Source organism: Terrapene carolina, unplaced genomic scaffold (assembly GCF_002925995.2).
Source record: "Terrapene carolina triunguis isolate 2854851 unplaced genomic scaffold, T_m_triunguis-2.0 Scaffold131, whole genome shotgun sequence".
NCBI lineage: Eukaryota > Metazoa > Chordata > Testudines > Emydidae > Terrapene > Terrapene triunguis.
The window spans coordinates 22,384,092-22,407,176 of record NW_020664482.1 but is presented as its reverse complement, the minus strand read 5'-3'; the positions used below and the strand labels follow the sequence as shown (position 1 = coordinate 22,407,176).

Genomic DNA, 23,085 nt, shown 5'->3' with positions numbered 1-23,085 from the left:
CGTGGTCCGGCCCCCAACCCAGGACCCCGTCCAGAGTGGGGCTGAGCCGCGTGGTGCAGCCCCGGCCGTAGCACCGGAGCAGGGCCGAGCCACGTGGTGCGGCTCACGGGTCAGCTTAAAACGGCTCGTAGGCCAGATCCGGCCCACAGGCCGTAATTTGCCCATCCCTCTACTAGTGGGTGTCATTGTAATTACAGTGCTAGCTATGGCTCTACATACAACTCTCTTCCAGACAGACTCTGATCTCCATAACTGTAAGATATTCTAGTCACACTGGTATAATTGAGATCAGAATATGAGCTGTCATTTTACATCGTGCTGCAGTTTCAAATGAAATGCGCTTGCACTTCATCAGTAAATCTGCACTGAATGACAATGAACTCGGAAAACAGGATAAGGGGGAAATGTTGAAAACTGCTTTGAAAGGTGAGTGTGGAAGCCCTGAGTTACTCCCACGTTTTAGGAAAGGATGTGGGGGAAGGCACCAGTCCTGGTTTGTGATGCAAAAGTAGAAGTTTAGATGTATGTGAACTCCTATTTCAGTTCCTTAGTTGGAGTTCTGTTTTAAACTGAGTTAAAAGTAACAGGAAGCTTTCAGAAAAGGGGACCAGGGGGGCGAAAAGTAAGAGCTGGACTTTGAGGAAAATTCTGAAGTCACTTGCTAATGAGATGCAGCAGTTCTCAGACTATTTATGAGGCTGAAATTTGGACGGGCATCTGATAAACTGGAAGAGTGAGCCTAGATTCACAGAACTTGGAGATGAGATAAGAATTGTGGTTCCAAATGCAAACCTGCCCATAGTTCTGATCCAGTGCTCTGGTTGGGATTCGTCTTACAAAGATGGCCATGAACCAAGAAGACGAGATGCAGATCTGGACCTCCCCAAAGTTCAAGGAACTTCAGTTCCATTGTTCCAGTTCACAGACCAAAGGCTAGTGACATTGCAAGAGAACTCATGACTTGTGTTCGAACTAATTAGGACAACATGCCTTGTGTGCATCAGCCTCTGAGCATCTCTTTCTGCTCTATGGGGCACTTGAAGGAAGAGGGGGGGGGGGGGAACTTTCTAAGCAGCCACATTAAGTTATGACAGGATCTGAGAGGCAATAACCATAATTCCTTTTCATGAGTAGAGCACAAAGCACTTGACAATCTTTTTGTGTATGTATCCTCACCACACCCTGTGAGACAGTGGTGTTATCTGCATCTTACAGAGGGGGAACTGAGTCACAGAAATAATAAGTGGCTTGCCCAAGGTCACACATGAATTCCACGGTGGAGCAGGGAACTGAAGCCAGGTCCCCACATCCTAAGCCAGTGCCCTATCCACTAGGTGTGACTACGGAAACCAAGCAGTAGTGTTTGTCAAGAATAACTGTCTGTGCTTGCAGCTTAGTGGACTCCACCTGGATGTGCCTCTAGCACTGTTTGGTCTTACTGACATTCTCTCTTCTGTTCTTTTATTTCTACCCCTCATCTCCTACTCCCTCTCTACAGCCATCCTGGAACTGACTGGCACCCACAACATTGAAGGGACATGGAAGAGTTCCGTCACCTTGCCATGTGTCTACAGGCCTTCCCAGGACTTTGTGCAGCAAACAGTCATTTGGACCTTGGACCGAGATCAAAGCCCTGCTACCGTCTTTCGAAGAGATAGCTCTGGCAATCACATCCTGTTGTCACAATACAGAGGTAGGGTCAGCATGCCAAATAGCACGCCAGGAGATGTCTCTCTTGAAATTGAGAAGCTTGAAGTCACAGACAGTGGACACTACACTTGCAAAGTCACCTGGAGAACCCAGAATAAGAGCCTGCTAACAAGGGAGAGAACCACTACAGTTAATGTTGTTAAAGGTAAATCCAATAATAAAATTTGCATTTACTTGGCATTTCTCACTCATAAAGCGCTTGACTGAGCTGGCTTTAGATCTGGTGGGGATGGGGTTATGCAGAGGGACTTCCACTCCACACTGACTCCCCACATCTGCAGGGTTGGGGCTAGTATTTCCCTTGGATTCTCGAGCGCCATGCGTCGTCTTCACTGCACTGGCACTAGCCCCATTCTAATGAGGGGGAAATGAGCCAAAGGATGGGATTCATGCCTGCGACATTGATTTGGGGATGTGGCTTGTACCTAGTTTGGCCACTAGTGCTAATTAAGATTAGCCTTCACAACTGCCTTAAGGTGCCTCACTGCTGAATATCTCTATGGGCCTTGCAGCAGTTATAAAAGAGTTGGGGTACAGGATTGCCCCAGCTACACACTCCAGAACATCCCCAACACACCCAGAACTCTCTGAGCATTGGTGTGGAAGGCTTATGGAGGGACAGAAAGACAGTGTGGGGGTATTCCCACTGCCTCTGACAGTGAAAGACTGAAGTGTGGGGGTATTCCTTGCAGTGGCCACGTTGTGCTAGCATAGCTGGTGCAAAGCAGTCACAAGGAAACTATGACTGGAGCTCAGAACTCTGTATAGAAGGGGGTTATATGAGCAGGTAATGAATTAATTCATTCTGGAGAAGGGTGAACAGCCATGGAATTCAGGGAAGACTCCTGCACATTTCTATAATATCCAAATTCCCAGATCAAATACCCTGCAAGGGACAATTCAGACTCACATCCCTTTCCCTCTGTCTTTCAGTTGCAGTAACTAAACCCATCATCAGACCAGGCAATCTGGGATTCACTGTACCAAAAGGGGCTAGGACAAGCCTGACCTGCTCTGCCAATGGGTCCCCACCCATCACCTACCGATGGTTCAAGGGAGAGCCAGGAGGAAACGCAGTGCGTGTGAGCAGTCACGCCATACTTATGTTTGATTCTCTGCGAACGTCTGACACGGGGAAATATTACTGTGAAGCAGAAAACAGAGCACGCTCACAAGTCATACGGCAGAGTGATGCAGTGCAGCTGACTGTGAGGGGTAAGTGCCCCAAACTAGTGCTTGGTGGTCTCTGAGACACTGGATGATAATGAGGCAAATGGCTTAGAGGGTTTAAGAAGGGTTTAGACATTTAGACTGAATGTAAACAACATCTGTAGTGACACTTCCGAGCTCTCACTCTCAGCCTTCATAGTTAGGACATAGCTGATCATAAAAATGACCCCATAGCTAGGGTAATAAAAATGTTCTCAATCCTCCAGCTCTGCCACTTGCCAGCTTGCTGACCTTAGGCAAGTCCCCTTCCTGTGCCTCAGTTTACCCTGGAGATAACAGGCATTTCCTTTGTAATGCCCTTTGAGATCTACGGATGCGAAGTGCTCTAAAAGACTTGGGAGGTTTACAACTTCCCCCCTGAAGACTTTGCATTTATCCAATTTATAAATTCGCAATTGAAGGGATGGAAGAGTCTGACACATTTGTCACTTCTCTTTTAGCCCTTACAAAGCCAGCAACCACGGTACCCTGCTCTGAGACCAAGGCGCACACCATCGTCTCAGAAGGAGGTGAGGCCTGCTCAGTGCTGAATTGGAAGCAATTTGGAGACGGGAAGGGAAGTGGTGTTTTCATTGCGGTTCTGTGTAAATGATGGAGAAGGGTGGGCTGAATGTGACACGTCCACTTGCTGCCATTTTAGAAGTTAGTCCTCAGGTTGATAGAGCTTGCTGGAAATTACCTCTGCTGCCCTATGTGGTTTTAGCTGCTACACCCCTTTCCTCTGCTGTCCAGTGAAGCATGACCTCGTGCTGTTGGGCTACTTGGTTACAGGCTCCATGGGATGGCAGCTGTTCTAACACTTGGAAGGACATGCCTAGAGGAGTCATGGATTTCCTTAGCTCCATGTGGTACGGCATGAAGTGATCAGGAACAAAATTCCTGCCTCCATAACTCCAGTGGTTTGGGAGGATTCAGTATGTTGGGGAGCCCAGCAGAGCACATTTGCTTCTTTACTTGAAACCTTACCATGTGCTGTTTTGATTTAGGTTACCAGAGGACCAGCCTGCCCCTCTATCTCATCATCCTGATCGTTGTGCTCTGTGTGGCTATGGTGTTTGTTGTCATTGCGGTCGTCTTGTGTAGGAGAAAGACCGAGAAGGGTGAGTGGGGTGTGCTGGGGATGCTCCGGGCGAACAGGTTGACTTTGTTTCTGAAAATTTCTGGAGAGGGGCCAAATAAAAACATTGCTACAGTGCAATGAAAGAAAATGAGTCAATCAAGATCACTTCTTGAAATGGAACACTAAAGGGTAGGCATATCGTATCAAGACCAGGAACTGACAGGGTAATCATAATCCACTGTGCTAGTCTCATTTTCTTTGAGCACTGAACCTGTAGTACTTTATCTATCCATTCCAATAGTGTGAATGCACTTCTTGCAGCTGTGTGCCCCAGAGATGTTTGATAGGAAGTCATGGTTTCATTCTGTAAAAGTTGCTTCCAATTGACATCTCAACACAGTTCCTATTGACTGTAGAAAGAGTAGATTACTGAAGGGACCACTGTAATCATCTAGCCTTGGCCCTCCTGCAGAACACAGGCCATAGAATTTCCCTGAATTAATTCCTGCTTCAAGTCATCCCACGTTCCACATGTGGTTTCCTGGTTTCTGTGCAACCTGCTCTGTACATAGTTCCTGGACATTTTCCTCTGCCTCAGGCTTCGCTGCTGCTACTGGCCATGCCACCATTGCTTCCAAAGAAGGGCCAGATAACTTCCTTGGTCCGTTCTTTCAATAGAAATCTGCCATCTCCTCCTACCTGGCCTGTGGAAGATGAAGTGTGGTGGGGAGGTGGTTGATGGGAATGGGTAGTTCTCTGCTTGGCAGATTCATCACAGCTCCATCCATGGGTGGTGAGCAAATATGAAAGGGCAGAGAGATGGCTCAGCATCTGCCAAAGAAAGCCTTCTGTGCTGGGGTATTCCTGGCAGTCATACTGCACTAGCATAGCTGGTGCAAAGCGGTCACCAGGCAACCAAGAACTGAGCAGGACGTGAGCAGGCAATGAATTATGTCAGTCTGGAGAGAGGCCCAAACCCTGCATCTGAACAGACATGAAATTCAGATCTGGCCCCATATTGTCCCCTAAATGTATAATAAACAAACACCCAGATCAAATACTGCCCCAGTGTTGGGATAATTCAGATCTACATAGTTAAGCAGTCTATAGCATTTGTCACCACAGAACTCTGACCCAGTTTCCATGCCCCTGTTTTGGTTTATGTTCTGCCCCAGTCTCCTGTTGGGATATGTCTGCTTTTGGTGCAGCTGGCCATTTGAATTCTTTTTCTTCATTGGGAACTTTAGCGCTGTTTGTGTGAGTTTTACATGAACATAGGTATTTTACACACTTTTAAAGAAAAATACTTTTATAGGCATTTTTAGATAACTTACAAAATAACGTGGATTATGACAAAGTGATAAAGAAAAAATGTCAGAAAAGAGGGTTTTAAAACTACAAAAAAGATCAGTCCCTTACATATGCTGAGGTCTTTTCAGAGAAAATATTTTATCCCTTTTTTTAAGTAAAAGTATTAAATATTAGTTTTTAGAAAATATTATCATTTAGGTTACTTTGAAAAAAGTGTGAAAAATAATTGTATGTCTTTTGAAATAAAGAATAGAGCATGTATATTAGAGAAGATAAACAAGACCCGAAGTGAGAGAGAAAAGCCGAGAAAAGCAAAAGTCTCTTAGCCTGTTACAGAAAGAGAAAAAATAAAGGAGGAGAGAGAGAAAGTTATAAAGCAGCAAGAAAGCCTGTGTCACTGAGCACATGGCAGAGAGAAGAGAGAACCACCTAACCCCTACAGCTGCTTCTAGTCAAATGCCAACAATTCTGGGGGACAAGCTGGTACATTATCTTTTAATGGATCAACTTCTGTTACTAGACAAGCTTTCAAGCTACACAGATCTGGTCCCTTGAAATGTGTTAACTACTCATGCTACACAATCTGTGCTACCTTGTATTTAACTGTGACACTCTGATGTTGCAACATCTTCAGGTGTGGGAAATTAACTCTGAGTGTCACAGCTAAATACAAGGTGGAACAGATTGTTTAGCACAAGTAGTTTATTATGCTATTTCGTTATTATTGGACACTATTCCTTTTTTTCCCTGCATTATTATTGACCATACTACCATTTTCATCTAATAATGGACCAATACTATTGTCTGGATTCCTTTTTGTTCCTTTTGTTCCTTGTTTGTAATTAAAAACTCCTTATTGTTCTTAACTCTGCTGGTCATAGATTTCTTTTGCTTCCTTAATCAATTTTCTACAATTCTTAGCTGTTTGTTTTTATTCATGACTATCTGCTTCCCCCAGTGTTAAATGGTGCAATTGTGACTTAATGGGCATCTTAAATCGTTCCCAATTATCATTCACATTTTTCTGTTTACTTCCACCCAGCTGATTTGGCTTGTGATTGTTTTCAGTTTTGTAAAACTGACTTTTTTTTTTCCCAAAGCACCAAGTATCTATATAGTACTAGTTTGGATGTCATGTCATGGATATATTTTGTCATTGCAGGATGTTCACAGATAAATGTCATTGAATCACTTTGTAAACTTGACACTAATTTTGCAATTTTAATTTTTAGTTCTGGTCAAATCAACTTTAGTGTCTACTTATTAGCCTGGCAAGCCTAATACATCCAGTCCTAATAGGAAGAGATTTTCAGTGTTCATTGCAGCATAGGGCACTTCAGTGACAGATGCCTTTTGGAAAGTATCACTGTCACAGGGCTCAAAAAAAGAATTAGATCACTCGATGATTGCTTCTTCTGTTCATTCCTCTGAAGCACCTGGCATTGGCCATTGTTGGAAGACAGGATATTGGGCTAGAATGGACCATTGGTCTGACCCTTCATGGCCGTTCTTATGTAGAACCATCATCCAGGGAGGGGCAGCAAGATGTAATGGACTGAACACAAGGCTGTTTCTATTCCCAGTTTTGTCAAGTCTCTTAACCACTCTGTGCCTTGGCTTTACCATGGGTAAAACGGGAATAACAATACTTACCTAACAGGGTCCTGGAATGGATGCACTAATTTATGATTGTACTGTGTTATGAAAACATACTGTGCTATGTAAGTGCCAATTATCATTACATCTTTCAATGATAAGACTTTAAAAATAAAAATCTGATTTCCACTAGGAAGAATGAAACTATAAAATATTCACATTTCTTTTTCTTTTTTTCAGATAATCCGAATGAAGTAACAGAGTGAGTAAGATTCTTCATCTGTCATGCTGAAAGAACTTCTGGGGTTATAATATTGATTTCTGTGGCAGGAAAGCTATTTGCCAAGTGAAGAATGAATGTCCTCTTTGGTTATACAGGAGGAGGGGTTTGAATAGCTTAATGATATTTGTGATTGACAGCATTAGATATTCACACAGGAGACAGCAATAGAAATGTTGTTCGTGAATATCTTAGAATCACCAAAATTAGAGTTGGAAAAGACCTATTGGATCCTCTGTTCCTTAACCAAAGAGACCAGTGCACAATTGTCTTCTGTAGTGAATTCCCAGTGTTTTGTCCAGAATCTAAAGAATGGGAATTTCTAGCTCTTCTAGGGTGACCAGATGTCCCGATTTTATAGGGACAGTCCCAATATTTGGAGCTTTTTCTTATATAGGCACCTATTACCCCCCATCCCCTGTCCTGATTTTTCACACTTGCTATCTGGTCACCCTAAGCTCTTCCCTTGGGACAGTATCCAAGTTGAATGGGTCTCCCAGGTGAGAACCATTTCCTGATGTTCATCCAAAACTGTCCTTTGCTGAACCTCCTTCCATTACTCCCTGGTATTTCTTCCTGGACTAACCTAATCCTAAATTTGCATCCCTGTGTCCTACTCTTCCATTCACTAACACAAGACAAGCTGCCAATTTAAATGTCCTAACAATACAACAATATGTAATGTAGGAGCTATTTATCCAAATGCCAATGAAAGTGATCATGAGTGTGTGTTGTAGTGTGGTATTCTGCCAATGAAATTTGTCCAAGTGAGGTTTGTACAGCAGTATGTTAAAATAAGGTCTAACTCTGATCAATATTGTTCGCTGCATGCTGGGACTTCTCTTCATTGGCTGCACCTGCATTGTAAAAAATGTGGCCAGCCACATGCCACCTTGCAGAACTTTATCAGCGGTACTTGGCCCATAAGTTGCAATTTGTCCACTATTTATTCTGTCCTTTATTTTCCAAGGGCCAAATCCCCAGCTGGCATAGCCCCATTGAGGTCAGTGTTATAATGCCACCAGAGAATTTGGTCCCAAAGTTAGCAGATTGTTTCTCTCTCTTTCTCTTATCATTGTTGCCTTCCCTTTTAATACAACTTTTTCAGACTCCCATAATGTCCTTGGGTTAGTATCCAGAGTCTTGTTATTCCATAACTAATATTCCACTGTCATTTAAAAGCAGAGGGCCAAAGCCTGATCTCTGCCACCCTGCTATAAATCCAGTATCACTCCATTGACGTTAGTGGAATGACTCCAGGTTTATGCTGGTGTAATGCAGACTAAAATCTGGCCCAGGATCTAAATTCTCTCTAAGGTGCGCGGCCGCACAGGAGGCCACCAAGAGCTGCGCACTTAACTCCCCCAGCCCCAGGGCTGTGGCGAGGAGACATGCCTCTCCCTCCTAGCTCTGGGGCTGTAACGGGGAGAGGTGCCTTTCCCCCAGCCCCAGCCTCGCAGCTGCTGTGGCGGGGAGAGGCACCTCGCCCCAGCCCTGGACCTGCTGCGGCGGGGAGAGACGCTTTCCCCCAGCCCAGGTGCTGCTGCAGGGAGAGAGGGCTGGGGGGAGTCCTCATCCCTGGTCCCACCCCAGAGCCTGCACCCCCAGGCCTGAGCCCCCTCTCGCACCCTGAACCCCTCATCGCCAGCCCCACCCCAGAGCCTGCGCTCCCAGCCGGAGCCCTCACCCCCTGAACCCCAATCCTCTGCCCCAGCCCTGAGCCCCCTCCCACACTCCAAACCCCTCAGCCCCACCCCCACAACACATCACCTCCATATTGGTGCACATAACAAAATTCATTCCGTACATGGATGGGAAAAAATTAGAGGGAACACTACCCAGGATCTTGAAGCTGGGTGATGTTGAGTCTCCCCTGGTTCTTTCCTCCCATTAATATTAGACTTTTGTTTCAGTCATAACTCCATGAACCTCACAAGAGGAGAGACTTGTTCAGGTGTCAATGTCAAGTGCACGTACGAGGAAGCAAAATCTAGAGGTGAAAACAACTATACATCACAGCCTGTGAAAGAGAATGAATATGAGACAATTGGCACAATGAAAAACGACTATGCGACTCTTGTGAAAGCAACAGCATCTGAATATGAACTGGGGGATGTTCCATAGAAAACCAGCATTTACACACCAGCAGCAGCAGAAGATAGGGCTGTAGAGCTTGAATGGTGACCATTAAGGGAAGCCCTTCATCCTTTCCACCATCTTCTCTGATAAAAATATTAAGCTCATTGCTTTAATTGTTGAAGGGCAATTGCATCACCCTCTGGTTCTTCATGGAATCCAGTTTGCCCTATTGGTGCTTGAGAACTTGCATGAAACCTTCCTAAGATCAGCTTCCTGGTGTAAACTATCCAGGAATGATACAAGGTGAGAAGTCTCTCTCTCTCTCTCTCTCTCTCTCTCTCTCTCTCCTGGGTTTAACATTCAGCACAGACAATGGAAGGTCCTTTAATAATGCGAGGAGAGTTCAGGAAAAAAAACTGAAAGCAAGGTAAAAATAAGAACCACACAGCACTGGAGGTACCAGCGGAAAGGAATAAACTCTACCTCTGTATCTTGCTCTGTAATAGTTTTTATACCATACCTCTAGTGCGAGAGGAAGTCTGTATGTATTCTGTAGTAAAGTTTGGCTGCTAGTTAGCTAGCCAATCATATGGTATCTCAAATTGCAACTTGGGACCTATTCTTTCAGAGAGTCCCTTTCTTTTGTCTCCTGCTAGAATTACATTTTTAACATTTTGGAAAAGATGGCAGTCCACGTGTTCCCTCCTTTTGCCACTTCACATTGCGGGATCTAGGCAGGGTTTACAATAGTGACAATTGTGATTAGCAACAATGATTGTTCCATTCCAGGCCACGGAATCCTTGGGTTCCCCTTCATACGTCCTCCTGTAAAATGCATGTAACAATTTATATTATGTCCTTCTTAATCCCCATTTCGTGCCTTTTTATTTGCACTTGATTTTCTCAGTTTGGGTAGACCGTGATTCCCAGGCAGGTCACACCATGCATTGACCTTTGCTGCTATATGTGTTAGCCCTCCTTGTACAATATCCACCAAAATAACGGTAAGAAGACAAACAAAACAAACACACAACACAATCTTTGTCATGACAGTAGAACCACGGTGCTCTGGGTTATTCTTCCGCTGGCACCAGCTTACTTGTAGAGTGTCTGAAAAACAGAAGGAACATTTCCCAGCCCTCTGGGTAGGGACAGATTATTGCCTAAAAATAACCCTTCTAAATCTTGCTGACTGCAGGGAAAACAGAAGCATTACCGCCATCCTTTCCTTCTTTTGTTCTATAGACAGGCTAGTGAATTATCCCACTGTTCATTCATGAAATTCATGAGGTGGTGTACCTCAGTTTCCCCTCTTGTACAACAGACCACGTTTGTAATGGTTTTTCTGCTGTGCCTAGCTTTAAGTTTATTCACAGGTAGCAGGTGAGAAGCATTATTGCCATATGAACTAACAATAACATTAGCATCAAATCTATTATCAACAGGTGTTTATAAGTATCTTGTTATATCATGCCTTTTATTTAGACAAATTGTCTTTGAGGCCAGTGTGTTCATTACCCTTTTGAAATCTTTGCATAGGCTTGGGGTTTTGGTGAATTACAAGGTCAGGGTGTTGTGTATGTAAGCAGACTCCTTTTGTATCTGTCTTCAGATTTTAGCACTGTGCAGACACACACACAAAGGAATACTTAGGGTTAACCTGTCCCCTCTTATTTTCAGGCTTGACTTGTTTTCCCACCTCCCTTTCCTGGAGGGTCATTGTCTTCTTGCTTACAAGTAGTTTATTTGCTGACCAGGTATATTTATTATTTGCCGCTCCTTTGTGCTGCCATTTATGGGCAGTTCTCTCCTTCCCCTATCAGCTAGGTAATTTGCATCCACACAGAGGCTTTCTGGCTTGCTTTTGGATCCAAAGCTCTTAGCAGCTCAGAGACTCTGTCTTAAAAGGCACACAATTAACTTCCACCAGAGTTCTGATTACTTTTCATTTTAACTCCTGCTTCTAAAACACACAACCACCTGGAAAAGAAAACACAACCTATTGTGACTCCTTTTGGAGCCCTAATAGGATTTTAATTAAGTAACATGTTTTGTTTGCATTTCTTTTACCCCTTCAACAATATACACTGCACCTGTTTTGGGAAAATGTCTCCTCCTCCACAGTTCAACTCTACAACATTATATTAGCCACATCAACTTTCACACAAGATGTTACTGCCTCCCCCATGCCCACAGAGTTCTCATGCACCCCCACCAAAGCGACCATCCGATCACCCAGAGCCACCCCAAGGCTCAGTTTTCCTAACATTGCTCCCCTTTTCCTTCTCTTTTTTCCTGTGCACACATACACAAAAGATCCAGAATGTTTCTCTCATCCCATGGCCCTGGCCGTCTCCCACAACAGCCACAACTTTGGTCTTTATTTAAAAACATATTAAACATTGAGGTACCTTTAAGGGCTGAATGCTAAATACCAAAGCCAAACAACACTAGTTACCTGTGTCTGGCAAAAACTGTCAGTTTTGCAACTTTGAATGAAAGATTCAAATGGATTTACTGCCATTCTTTTTTCTTTATTTAAAAACAAAACAAAACCAATTTATCTTAAACCTACAAACAGGATTTTACAAACCATGAGTGTTGTTTAGGTCCTTAAAACCTCACATAATTACACAAAAAGATTCACACACAAAAATTCTCTTTTACCCCTTGCACTGCTTTTATTATTTTTACACAAGATTCCATTTCCATCTTGTACAATCAGAGACAGTCATGTTTTAATGGAAACCCCTTACATTCCTTTAGTGATTTTGATTAAATAATAGTCAATAGTCTATTAGTCAAATAATATAGATCAGAGTATCTGGCTGCCTGCAGCAGTCCTTTACAGACCATTTCTGTGGGAAAAGGGCCCATTTTCCCACACAATAGCTATAAAGGCTCCTGGGGACAAAAACATTGGTGGTCAGGGCCGTCCTTAGGATCTTTGGAGCCCCACGCAGTATTATTAAACTGGTGCCCCTATGCCCGACGGCAGCCCAGGCTTGCAGCCGAGGGGGGAGGCACTAAGGATACTGAGCCACCCGGCCTGCCTCACAGCGGTGGAGAGTCACAGTTCCCCGCAGAAAGCCCCAAACCCTCTCCCTCACGCAGAATGCACGGTGACGGCGCATTCGGCTCTGTGAATATGGCCCCTGCCTAAGGACACTGCAGTGCGCATTGGGTGTGCGGGAGCCGAACCGCTCTTACCTGCGGTCATGGGCGGTGAAGCTGCCGCTTGGGGAGGCTAGCTCCCCAGCCCACCTCTTCTGCCTGTGGCCCTGCCCATACTCCACTCCTGCTCCACCCCAAGTCCCACCCCCACTCTGCCCAGGCCCCACCCTCTCCCCACTGTCTCCCTCCTCTCTTCCCTCCCCCTCCCTGCTCACCCCCTTCCAGACAAATCCCTGAACCCAAATGAAGCAAATGACATTAAAGAAATTGCAGAAGAGCAGGTTTTCCACTGCATGACAGCTGGTGAAGATTGGACATGCAGAAGATACCTAATTAAAAGCACTAAATTTGGGAATAAAGAATGTTAGTCACAGGTTTTTTGATATGCCCTGAAGTTTGTCAAAGATTTATTTGCAAAAACTTTGTGGTAAGGGCGAGTCAGCTGTCTTTCTGAATACAACGTTAAATGTTATGGAATACATGACGCAGCTCTTCTCTGATTTACATGTTCTTAATCATTATTTCTAAGCTGATTTTATATTTTAAATGTACGCTTAAGCTGTCATAAAGTAATCATTCCAGATAACTACTACATACTTAACTCACTGAAACAAAGACATTATTTTAAATTAATCAGTCACAGAGGTTTAGTGTCTTCATAACAATATTCATTGCTTTTAGAAAAAGGGAACACTAATTTGCATTGTGTGATCTCCATAACAATAGACATTGTGTGATCTCCATAACAATAGACATGTTTATGAAATTTCACCAACTTTAAAAAATATGTTTCCAAAGATTTTATGCATAACAAAGGATTTTATATCTTACTAAGGTACTCTTTTTGCTGGAGGGTTCTCTTAAAACTAGTTCATCAAATAATCAGAAGTAAAGAAAGGGAAACTCGTTTGTCCAGCTATCTGGAAGGAAAGGGGTAATGTCTCTTTAAGGGCTCTCTTCAACCGGGTGGTGAAGGGAGAAAGGGATGGACAGGAAGACTTTGGACGCAAGCTTTTTGTATTATAGTAATTAAAATTAAAATGTGTATTTTAGATAAGGGTGGTCTTTTGAAGGATTTATTAAAAAAACTATGTCTGAAGATCCAAGCATTTAAGGCTAAAGATGAATATTCAGATTATGCATCTAAAAATCTAGGCAAGGATTTTTTAGAGATGTGATTTTATAATCTTCAGCAATCTTCTAATGAAATATTTTTAAAGCAAATTTTAAACTAAGGTCCTGTAGATGAACATGTTCTGAGTAAATATTAGTCATGCACAACTGTTTTTGTCAGTAAATTCAGAAACTGACAGTATATACCTGGGGGTTGGCAAATGCCTGTTCAATGGCTTCATTACCCCTTGAATGGCTCTTTAACAGTTTCAATGTTGTGCTAATAGGCCTGGCAGGCTGGAGACTTTTTCACTTTTACTAGATCCCCTCAGGAGGAAGACTCACCAGGCTGCAGCAGCTAGCTGTAGGAGCCTGTAGGAAGGGTCAGAACAGGGGTAGGAAGAGGTGGGAGGGTGGACACTAAGACCTAGAGGTGCCCCAAATTTCTGGGTGCCCTACGCAGCTGCGTATGCTGTGTATGCCTAAGGACGGCCCTGGTGGTTGTAGTAGACACCTGACCCCATTGGGTAATTTGTTTAACTACTGCGGTTCAACCCAATGTGACGGTACCGAGTTGCACAAATAATTACATTTACATAACTGAGTTTTATCATCAAACCAAAAGCTTCCTTCTTATAACACCACAACTGTTACTCTGTAACATCTTCACAACCGTTACCTTTTAACATTTCCACAACTCCCAACCATTTACTTCCCTCCAAATTCCCCCCACATTCTGTAGTATTAATTTCTGCAAACAACTGCCTTTTTTACCCTGTGCTATCTTTACCTCGGGATTGTTCAAAAAGGCAGTACAAAACTTTTATCTCCATGGTCACCCCTGGATCTTTTACTCTCAAAATGTTAACGGAATCCAGCAGACTTCCAAAAACAAACAAACATTGTCCCAAAACAAACAAACATTTCACATGAATATCTAAAGTACCTTCCATTAAAACTTCGGAAAAACCAAAAGTGTGAGAGAGGGGAGTGGGGTGGAAAGCAACCAATTAACCCTGTGAAGTTATTTTAAAGTACAGGCTAACAGCAGCAAATTAAGCAAACAGAGGAGAAGGAGAAGAAAAAGAAGAAGAAAAGGATATAGTTAGCTCTGAGCACAGGGTAGGGCTCCCTAAGTTTAAACAGTTGGGAACCCTTACCCCCAGGTTTTTATCCTGGCTCTGGGAGAAGAGTGTTACCCGCTCCTGCAAACCCTGCTGTTTTTCACTTTGAAACTTTTTTTTCTCCACTCCCCTAGGACCAAGTCCCAGCTCCTGTCTCTTAAGGTGGTCTGTTAACTCTGTTTTTGACTCCAAACCCTGTTGTGCCAAATCATCTTTAACCACCCCTAATGCTAATTTTCAGTAGCCTTCACTGGAGTAGCACCAAACTTGAAAGATTACTGGCAGCTTCCCATAATGCTGCCTTTACTTCAAACCTCTTACAAGCGGACTTAAGTGCCTCCTTTCCCTGGAAGGCATCCTGTCCCCGTGGGCACGGACCTCCTTCCACTACCCATTTATCCAGGAGGGTGGGCTCCTCAGCCAGCCCCCATCCCTCTGGGTCCCCTAACACTGCTTCCATTTCCTTTTTAATCTCATCCCAGGTTGACCCCCATGCCTGGAATGGGCCCTGATTCTTCCATATCCACTTATCCAAAAAGACCATTACCCCAGTTTGCAAGGACCCGCAACTACCATCATGAGAGCCTGCCATAACCCCCTCCAAGCAGCTGTGGGGACTGTTGGGGAGGGAGACTTACCTGGCTGCCACTCACCTGTCCGATGTGATGTATCCGAGTCACAGCACCAAGATGTTAGAGCTGAGGTGGGGAAACTTTTTGGCCCAAGGTCCACATCTGGGTATGAAAATTGCATGGCGGGCCATGAAAGCTCACGAAATTGGGGGTTGGGGCGTGGGAGGGGGGTGAGGGCTCCGGCTGGGGGTGTGGGCTCAGGGGTAGGGACAGAAATGGGGAGTTCAGGGTGCGGGAAGGAGCTCCAGGCTGGGGCAGAGGGTTGGAGTCTGGGGGGGAGAGGGCTCCGGCTGGGGGTGCAAGCTCTGGGGTGGGGCTGGGGATGAGGGGCTGGGGATGCAGGAGGGTGCTCTGAGCTGGGACTGAGGGCAGGAGGGGGATCAGGGCTGGGGCAGGGGGTTGGAGCATGGGAGGGGGTTAGGGGTGCAGGCTCCGGGTGGCAGTTACCTCAAGAAGTTCCCCCTCCAGCTCCTACGTGGAGGCACGGCCAGGCAGCTCGGCGTGCTGCCCCGGCCACAGGTGCTGCCCCTGCAGCTCCCATTGGCCCAAGTTCCTAGCCAATTGGAGCTGCGGGGGTGGGGCTTGAGGTGGGGGCAGCATGTGGAGCCCCCTGGCTGCCCCTGCACATAGGAGCTGGAGGGGGAACTTCTTGAGGTAACCGCCACCCAAAGCCTGCACCCCTAACCCCCTCCCGTGCTCCAAGCCCCTGCCCCAGCCTGGATCCCCCTCCTGCCCTATTGAGGGGGGACATGCTTCTGTTTCTGGGAGCTGTGCAGAGCCACGGCACGTGTGGATCGGGGCAAGCCCCCGGCCCCTCTCCCCAGCTGGAGCAGGGCAAAACCCAGACCCCGCTCCCCAATGGGAGCTCGACGGCCGGATTAAAACATCTGAAGGGCCGAATGTGGCCCCTGGGCCATAGTTTGCCTACCCCTGTGTTAGAGGGCTTTCCCTCAACCTTCTCACTTCCCTGGTTCTTCTCACGCAGACAGCAAGCAGCAAAAGACCAGAAGTCTGAAGTGCAAACAATGCGATGTTTATTGGGGTTAGTTTCCAAGCAAGCATATTCTGAAGCCCTTCACACCAGTCAGGCTTATCGCTATACGCCGATAGTCTGTTCCCCAGTGTTCCGTTCCCAGCTCTGACGCCACAGAGCGTTTACCCTGTGTCCCCCTACCCAGCTCTGACGCCGCAGAACCTTGCCTGTGTCTGTTCATCATTCCCTATTCCCGCCCCCCCCACTTAGCAAGCATGATTCCAATTTCCCCTTCCACTTCCCGTTTGACCCCAGTTTATATAGTAATATTCTCAGCTATATCTTAACCAATCATTTTACTGAAATTTAACTAACCAATCCTAACATACTGTAACATAATTCTCTAACCAATTATATGCCACTACCCTAATTAACTTACACCTAGCAAAATTAATTATACAGCAGTCAGAAACAATTAGAGAACCAGACAGATTCACAATAGAAAAGTGGGGGCCATAAAGATAAAACAATACAGAAATGAGGGTTTCACAACCACAACCATTGATAAGGGCATCCTGTCTGGCAAGAAATCAATCTTAAGATCTGTTTCTCTATCTGGTGGTGATGGGCATTATCAGGACAGGATCGTCTTCCTAACAGCCCAATACCACCTTATTTCAATTAATTGGTTTTGAATGTGAGGATGTGGCCACTGCCCCTGCTGCTTAGCCAGAGGCCTTAGCCTAAGGACAAGGCTTCAGAGTATCCTAGTGAGAGAAGGCCCATACATAGGCGGACGGTGATTTTGATTCTTTGTTTTATACCTCTATAAGTAGCTAAGTGATAAAAATACACCTACGTTCTTAAAGTATAGGCCTTTACAAGCAGGCCTGAATATCTGTATTCTAACAGGTGAGTACCTACGAAATGCTAATTATTCCAGTACTTTTGTAACTGTCCTTTACCGGCGAGATCTTTTACATTTGTAGCTCTTGTATTGCTACTTGTTGGATATGCAGTGCCCTTGGCTGATTTTTAGGAGTCGCTGAATGGGGCCAATTTCTTGGTTTTGAAAAAACGTGGGTTTGGTTTGTAATTTTTCACATGCCTTTGCTATGTCTGGATTTTGCTGGGAGCAGCAATACAGTGCAGACCCAGCTGTTCTAATACAATTTCAAACCAATCACATATGTCAGGAAATGTGGTTGTTCTTCTATCATTTCCAGTCTGAACAGGTTTGATTTCAATATCTGCACTTCCAGCTACTGATCTCTTTTGAAGCATGAATGTATCTGGCTGCAGCAGCAGGGTTAAGCATTGTTCACCATCATATTTTAGATCCAGTTCCTTCACTTTTTCCCCCTCCAAGTTTTGTTTCTTTTCTTGAGAACGGTTTTAAAAATCTAGAGCTACGAAACCTAGGTTTTAAAATGGAAACAGAAAATGCTGACAGTGTTTTTATTGGTGATGAGGTCTTGGAAATGTGCAGGCTTGCTGGCACCAGTGTGCTCCGGATGTGGGGAGGTTGGGTAGCAAAGGAGGAACATGAGATGAAGTAATTAAAGTCTAGGACTGTAAAATCAGCACATTTGTCATGCCTTTCATCATTCTGCGTGTAAGAAGGTGCATGAGCAAATAGCTCAGCTTGAGGGAATGTACCAAACATCTAAGAGTAAAGAAGGCTAAATTCCCTTGCAGAGTATTATCATGCATGTGCTGGATGTTTAGGTATAACCCAAGTGCTGAGGGTCATCTTTCACACAGGGATATCCTGACACCTGATATTTTGAAAGTGGTTAGGCACCACCCAGGGAAAAGGCGATGCTAGATCTGCTCTTACTGATGGAACACAGCAGAGCATCAAAAACCTGTTGCAACAGACTTAGCTGGTGTGATGGGACCAGTGTATGATGGGAGCTAGTGCACTGACAAGACATTTTGCACCTGATAGGAGAGAGGATCGTTTTGTGAAGACTGATAGGACCCACTTCATTTTTGCAACTTCCAGCAGATGCCAAACATTAGCTATCTGATTTTAAAGCAATAAGGAAGGTCAAAAATATAAATATATAATTAATACTAGTCAGCATAGTTTCATGCAAGGTAGGTCTTGTCAAACAGGATAGGATTACAGGTCTGGTTGATAAAGGCAACTGTGTGAGATAGTATACTTGGATTTTTCCCAGGCATTTGACATAGTATCACAAGACTTCTTGATTTAAAAACTTACATTACTATACATGGAATTGAGAGGTCACACATTAGAGGGATGAAAATCTGAGTCGCTGACAGATCTTGAAGTGTAGTTGTTAATTGGGAGGTATCAATGAGTGAAATGTTACTATCCCCTGGGGATTGGTTCTTGGTCAAATGCTATTTAATATTTGTTTCCATGATTTAGATTATGATGTTAAAATCTTTTCTGGTAACATTTGCAGAGGACACAAAGGTTGGTGAGGTAGTGAATAACAAGGAGGATGGATTCAGAAGGATCTGAATCACCTGGTTAACTGATCACAATCCAACAAAATGTGTTTTAATACAGCTACATGCTAGGTAATACATCTGGGTTCCAAGGATGCAGGTTATATCTACACAGTGAGACTATCTTGGAAAAAAGTGACTCAGAAAAGGACTATATGGTCATTATAGATAATCACCTCACTGTTAACTCTCAGTGCAATGCTGTATCGAAAAGGATAAATATGAGATCCTTGGATATTTAAAAAGGGGAATATCAAGTAGAAGTAGGGATGTGATCTTGCGTCTGTAGACAACATTAGTAAGATCGCTACTAAAATACTGTCTCCAGTTCTGGTGTCCACACTTCCGGAAGGCTGAGGAAATACTGGAGAGAGTTCAAAGGAGGACCAAAAAATGATCTCTGGGCTAGAAAACAAGCCTTTGATATGAGGCTGAAGGAGCTCAATCTCAGGTTGCTGAAGAGAAGGTTGAGAGGTGACTTGATCACTGTGTGTAGGCACTTACACGTGGAAGGGACATTTTATTGGGGAGCAGGGGTCATGTTTCAAAGGCATAACAAGTTCCAATGTCTGGAAGATGAAGTTAGATAAATTCAGCCTTAAAATAAGACATAATTTCCTAGTTTTGAGGATAATTAAACATTGGAACAGTTTAGTGTAGCTGAGGCATGGCCTGTCATGAATGAGTAACAGATGGGGGGAGCACTTCTTGGAAGATAGAATTAGGGAGGGAAAGAGATCATTAGGCTGAAAACAGAACATTCATACAACACAGATAAGTAAATAGGGCAGTAGGCTAAAAGACTGAAAGTCTGAGTCAGCTAAGATAAGAGGGAACCATTTACTACAAACAAGATAACAATGGACAAGATAAGTTAGGAATGAGCATGGACAATGGGTGGACAGCACATACTGCACAGGGATTGGTTCCTGCAAAGTCACCAGTCCAAAAGGTGTGATGCAATGTGTAAACGTATACAAAGGGAGAGGGTTTCTGTGTAACTTTGGAGCTGTGATGTACCCTGCATCCACCCTTTGCATTTGAGTCCGACCAACTTAGCATAGTCTTGATGTATGTCAAATAAAGATACCAGAGTAACAAAGTCTGGAGTTCTTGAGAAGTCCAATGGAAAAAGGTCTCAGAGGGAATCCCAACACTTACCAGGCGAGGTGGTGGACTTACCTTCTCTCATGTCAAAGACTCCAAGCATTGGTATCTTTTAAAAACATATGCCTTAATCCAGCTTCTGGGAGAAATTCGATGGCCTCTGTGTGGTTGGGAAGGAGGGGGTGGCCTGGCAGACTGGATGGTTGTGGCTGTCCTTTCTGGGCTTGGAACCTGTGAATCTGAATCCTCCTGTTCATCCTCTGCCTTCAGGGGCCAAGTGGAGAATGGGACCACTTGTATTGCCCTCAGCATACTCATAACACTTGCAGTTATTCATTAAGATAATGTTTATCATCAAATCTAATGCTTCAGGGCTTCAACCAGTCACTAGTAGGTGTCAGGAAGGAAATTTTTTCCCCAATGCTCAGTTGGCTACATGTCTTGGGATTGGTTCATTTCCACCTTCCTCTGAACTATCAGAGATTGGCCACAGCAGGAGACAGAACACCATATAGGGTGGATTAGAGGAGAAGACCCTGGCTTGTGGGTCTTCCTCACACACTCAGGATCATACTGACCTCCAGATCTGGGGTCAGGGGATTTTTCTCCCAGATCAGATTTGCAGGGACTCTAGGGTTTATTAGTCTTCCTCTGCAGCATGGGGCGTGGTTTGCCTGCTGGTGTCATCTGGGAATGTCTCGTCTAATCAATTCCCTGCCATTGCAGTGGCCGTGGGCATTGGTGGCACCTTGGTCTCTCCTGTTCTCAGTCTGTGGCATGCAACTTCATTTTCTGAGGACTGAAATGCAACTAAAGTATTTGGGTGAAATTATTGTCCTCCTGTGTGTGACAGAATATACCCTCGTGGATTTTGCCACTAGATATCCTCAAGCAATAGCTCTGACTAACACTGAGGTGGAGGGAGAGCCAGTAACTGAATATGTACAAAGGTTCAGAAAAGAAAGAAGAGACAAACTAACCCCAAAGACTGTCAGTCCAAAGAAAATGTGTAGTATGATCAACATACTTGCAAATGCACTTTTGAAATAAGAGACTTGGTAATGGTATTAAGCCCTGTGGAAAAAAATGCAAAATTCTTGGGAAGGACTTCTTGAGGTGATAGAGGTAGATGAAGATACATAACATATCATGTTAAAAAGTCTCATGTAATGCTGTCCCACACCCAGTACATGTAAACAGACTTAAAGCGTATCACAGGAGGAATGACAGGGTAAACAACTGCTGCGCAGAAAGGGAAATGGAGGCACGCTGCCTCTTTGATCTGATGGCTGAACACCAGACTGACTCAACTTTGGAAAGCATTGATATCTGCAGTGCCTTAACTCCAGTTGAAAAGGCAGAGCTGTTGTCAGTGCTGCAAGAACACAAAGAGGTGTTTTCTAACAAGCCAGGGAAGACACACTTGCTGACTCAAAATCATTACAGAAGGAGCACAGCCACCTGCCAGCAGACCCTACAGGGCCATTGGCAAGGTGCAGGAACAAAGTCATATAGAAATATAAAGCATGTTAGAACTGGGAGTAATTTAAAGAGTCTGACAGCTCTTGGGTGTCACCTGTGGTCTTGGTACCTAAGAAAGACAACATGGTAAGGTTTTGTGGTGAGCATAGAAAACTCAATGCTGTCACCGTACCAGATGTGTATCCCATGACTAGAACTGATCATATGCTGGGCATTTTAAGCCAAGCGAAATATCTGAATTCACAATGTTACCATTTGGGTTAATTAATGCAGGAGCTACCTTTCAAAGGCTGGTCCACCAAGTGTTAAATGGTTTGCAGAACTTTCCAAAGGCGTATGTCAACAACATCGGCGTATTTAGCAACACTTGGACTGATCACAAAAAATACTTTAAAATTGTGTCATCAAAGCTCAAAGAAGCAGGCCTAACTATAAAAGCCTCCAAATGTAAAACTGGATCAGCCAGAGTTCCTTATTTGGGACACTGGGTACGGGAAGGTCAAATATCCCCTGATCCCTGGTAAGTTGAAGCCATTGTAAATTGGCCTATACCCCAACCAAAACAACAGGTCCAATCTTTCATAGATCTGGTAAATTTATTACAGAAGGTTTGTGTGTCAGTTCAGTGACATTGTATCTGCAAGCACAGATCTATGTTTAAAAAAAAAAAAAAAAAAAACACGTGTAAAAAAAGGCATGAAAAGAGGGTTTTGATAAGGAAAAAAAAAAATCTTGTCTAAAAAGCCTGTTCTAGCTAGTCCAGATTTTGAAAAGGTGTTTGAACTGTGTACAGAGGCATCAGACACTGTTTTCGGGCTTTGAGGTGTTTAATATGGAAATTGTGTATATAAAGGAGGAAAAAAAACATGGTGGCAAATGCCCTACCCAGGAAAGAGTGTCCTGACCTGCTTCCTCCAGGTCAGCCAGTGGGCCAGTGGCTAACCCTTCTGCAGCTTTGTAAAGGGGGAGATGTGACAGAATATGCCCCTGTGTTCATACCTTACACTCTATTATAAAATGTTTGTACGAGGTATGCCTTGTGAGGTATCATTTAAATACCTCATAATTTGATGATCAGTAATAGCACGACAAAATGCACATAGCAGCATTATCTGTGCAGTTATAAACAAGCTGAGATCGTGACTAAACATATGTTTTCCAGATAAACCTGTGGAGTGGTCAAACCAGTTCCTCAGAGACAAAGGGCAAGCTGATGCCTTAGCCAAGTGTAAACAGGGCTGATGGACCATTACCTGCTAAGTGGCCATTCTTTGGCAGGAAAGGGGTCTGGGCAAAAATCTACATCTTAGCAAAGAAACAGCATGGAGTTTCCTTCCACACAGACTGCCTGCTGCCTTGCTCCCAGCTGGAAATACTTCTCAAAGGGCAGATGGGACTCTCTCCCTCCCTCCCTCCCTCTGCCCATCATATTCTCTGCACCTGAAAAGACAAAGGAAGCAGCTGATGGACTCTGGGGAGGGGTCCTGACCGAGAATTTGGTCAGTAAGACTGCTGAAAGCATGTGGTGAGAGAACTTCTCTTTGAACCTAGTATAGTTTAAGTTAGGCACCAGAAAGAGTTTTATCTTTATTTTTCTTGTAAGCATTTCTGACTTTTATTACTTGGACTTGCTTAAAATCTATCTCTTTGTAGTTGTTTTTATCTAATCTTGTATGTTTAAATTGAAATATCTGGATAACTATTTTAAAATAATAAGCTGACATATTATT

General features: G+C 44.1%; 2 protein-coding genes across 4 annotated transcripts in view; both read left to right on the top strand.

The window, feature by feature from the left end:
* Positions 1 to 335: 335 nt before the first annotated feature.
* On the top strand, positions 336 to 9,357 carry LOC112104778 (V-set and immunoglobulin domain-containing protein 4-like). Its single transcript, XM_026653082.2, has 7 exons — positions 336 to 426; positions 1,424 to 1,855; positions 2,644 to 2,925; positions 3,381 to 3,449; positions 3,927 to 4,040; positions 7,148 to 7,169; positions 9,101 to 9,357. The coding sequence occupies exons 1-7, from the start codon at positions 336 to 338 to the stop codon at positions 9,309 to 9,311; spliced, it is 1,221 nt and encodes a 406-aa protein (XP_026508867.1). The 3' UTR covers positions 9,312 to 9,357.
* Positions 9,358 to 17,072: 7,715 nt separating this feature from the next.
* LOC112104784 (V-set and immunoglobulin domain-containing protein 4-like) overlaps positions 17,073 to 23,085 on the top strand; it is a 34,085-nt gene continuing 28,072 nt past the window's right edge. For 2 of the 3 annotated variants that reach the window (XM_024197320.2, XM_024197321.2), the window contains exon 1: positions 17,073 to 17,194. The gene's annotated coding sequence lies outside the window, so the exon portion shown is untranslated. Of the gene's footprint in view, positions 17,195 to 21,839; positions 21,876 to 23,085 lie in introns of those variants that run through there. The other variant, XM_024197322.3, reaches the window with a different exon arrangement.

What these genes read in the sequence shown, in the direction of transcription:
- LOC112104778 (XM_026653082.2), top strand. Translation starts at nt 336, where the DNA reads ATGCGCTTGCACTTCATCAGTAAATCTGCACTGAATGACAATGAACTC. An exon ending in GTTGAAAACTGCTTTGAAAG is followed by an intron (nt 427 to 1,423) that starts GTGAGTGTGGAA and finishes ATGTGCCTCTAG; the next exon opens with CACTGTTTGGTCTTACTGAC. An exon ending in TAGGAGAAAGACCGAGAAGG is followed by an intron (nt 4,041 to 7,147) that starts GTGAGTGGGGTG and finishes TCTTTTTTTCAG; the next exon opens with ATAATCCGAATGAAGTAACA.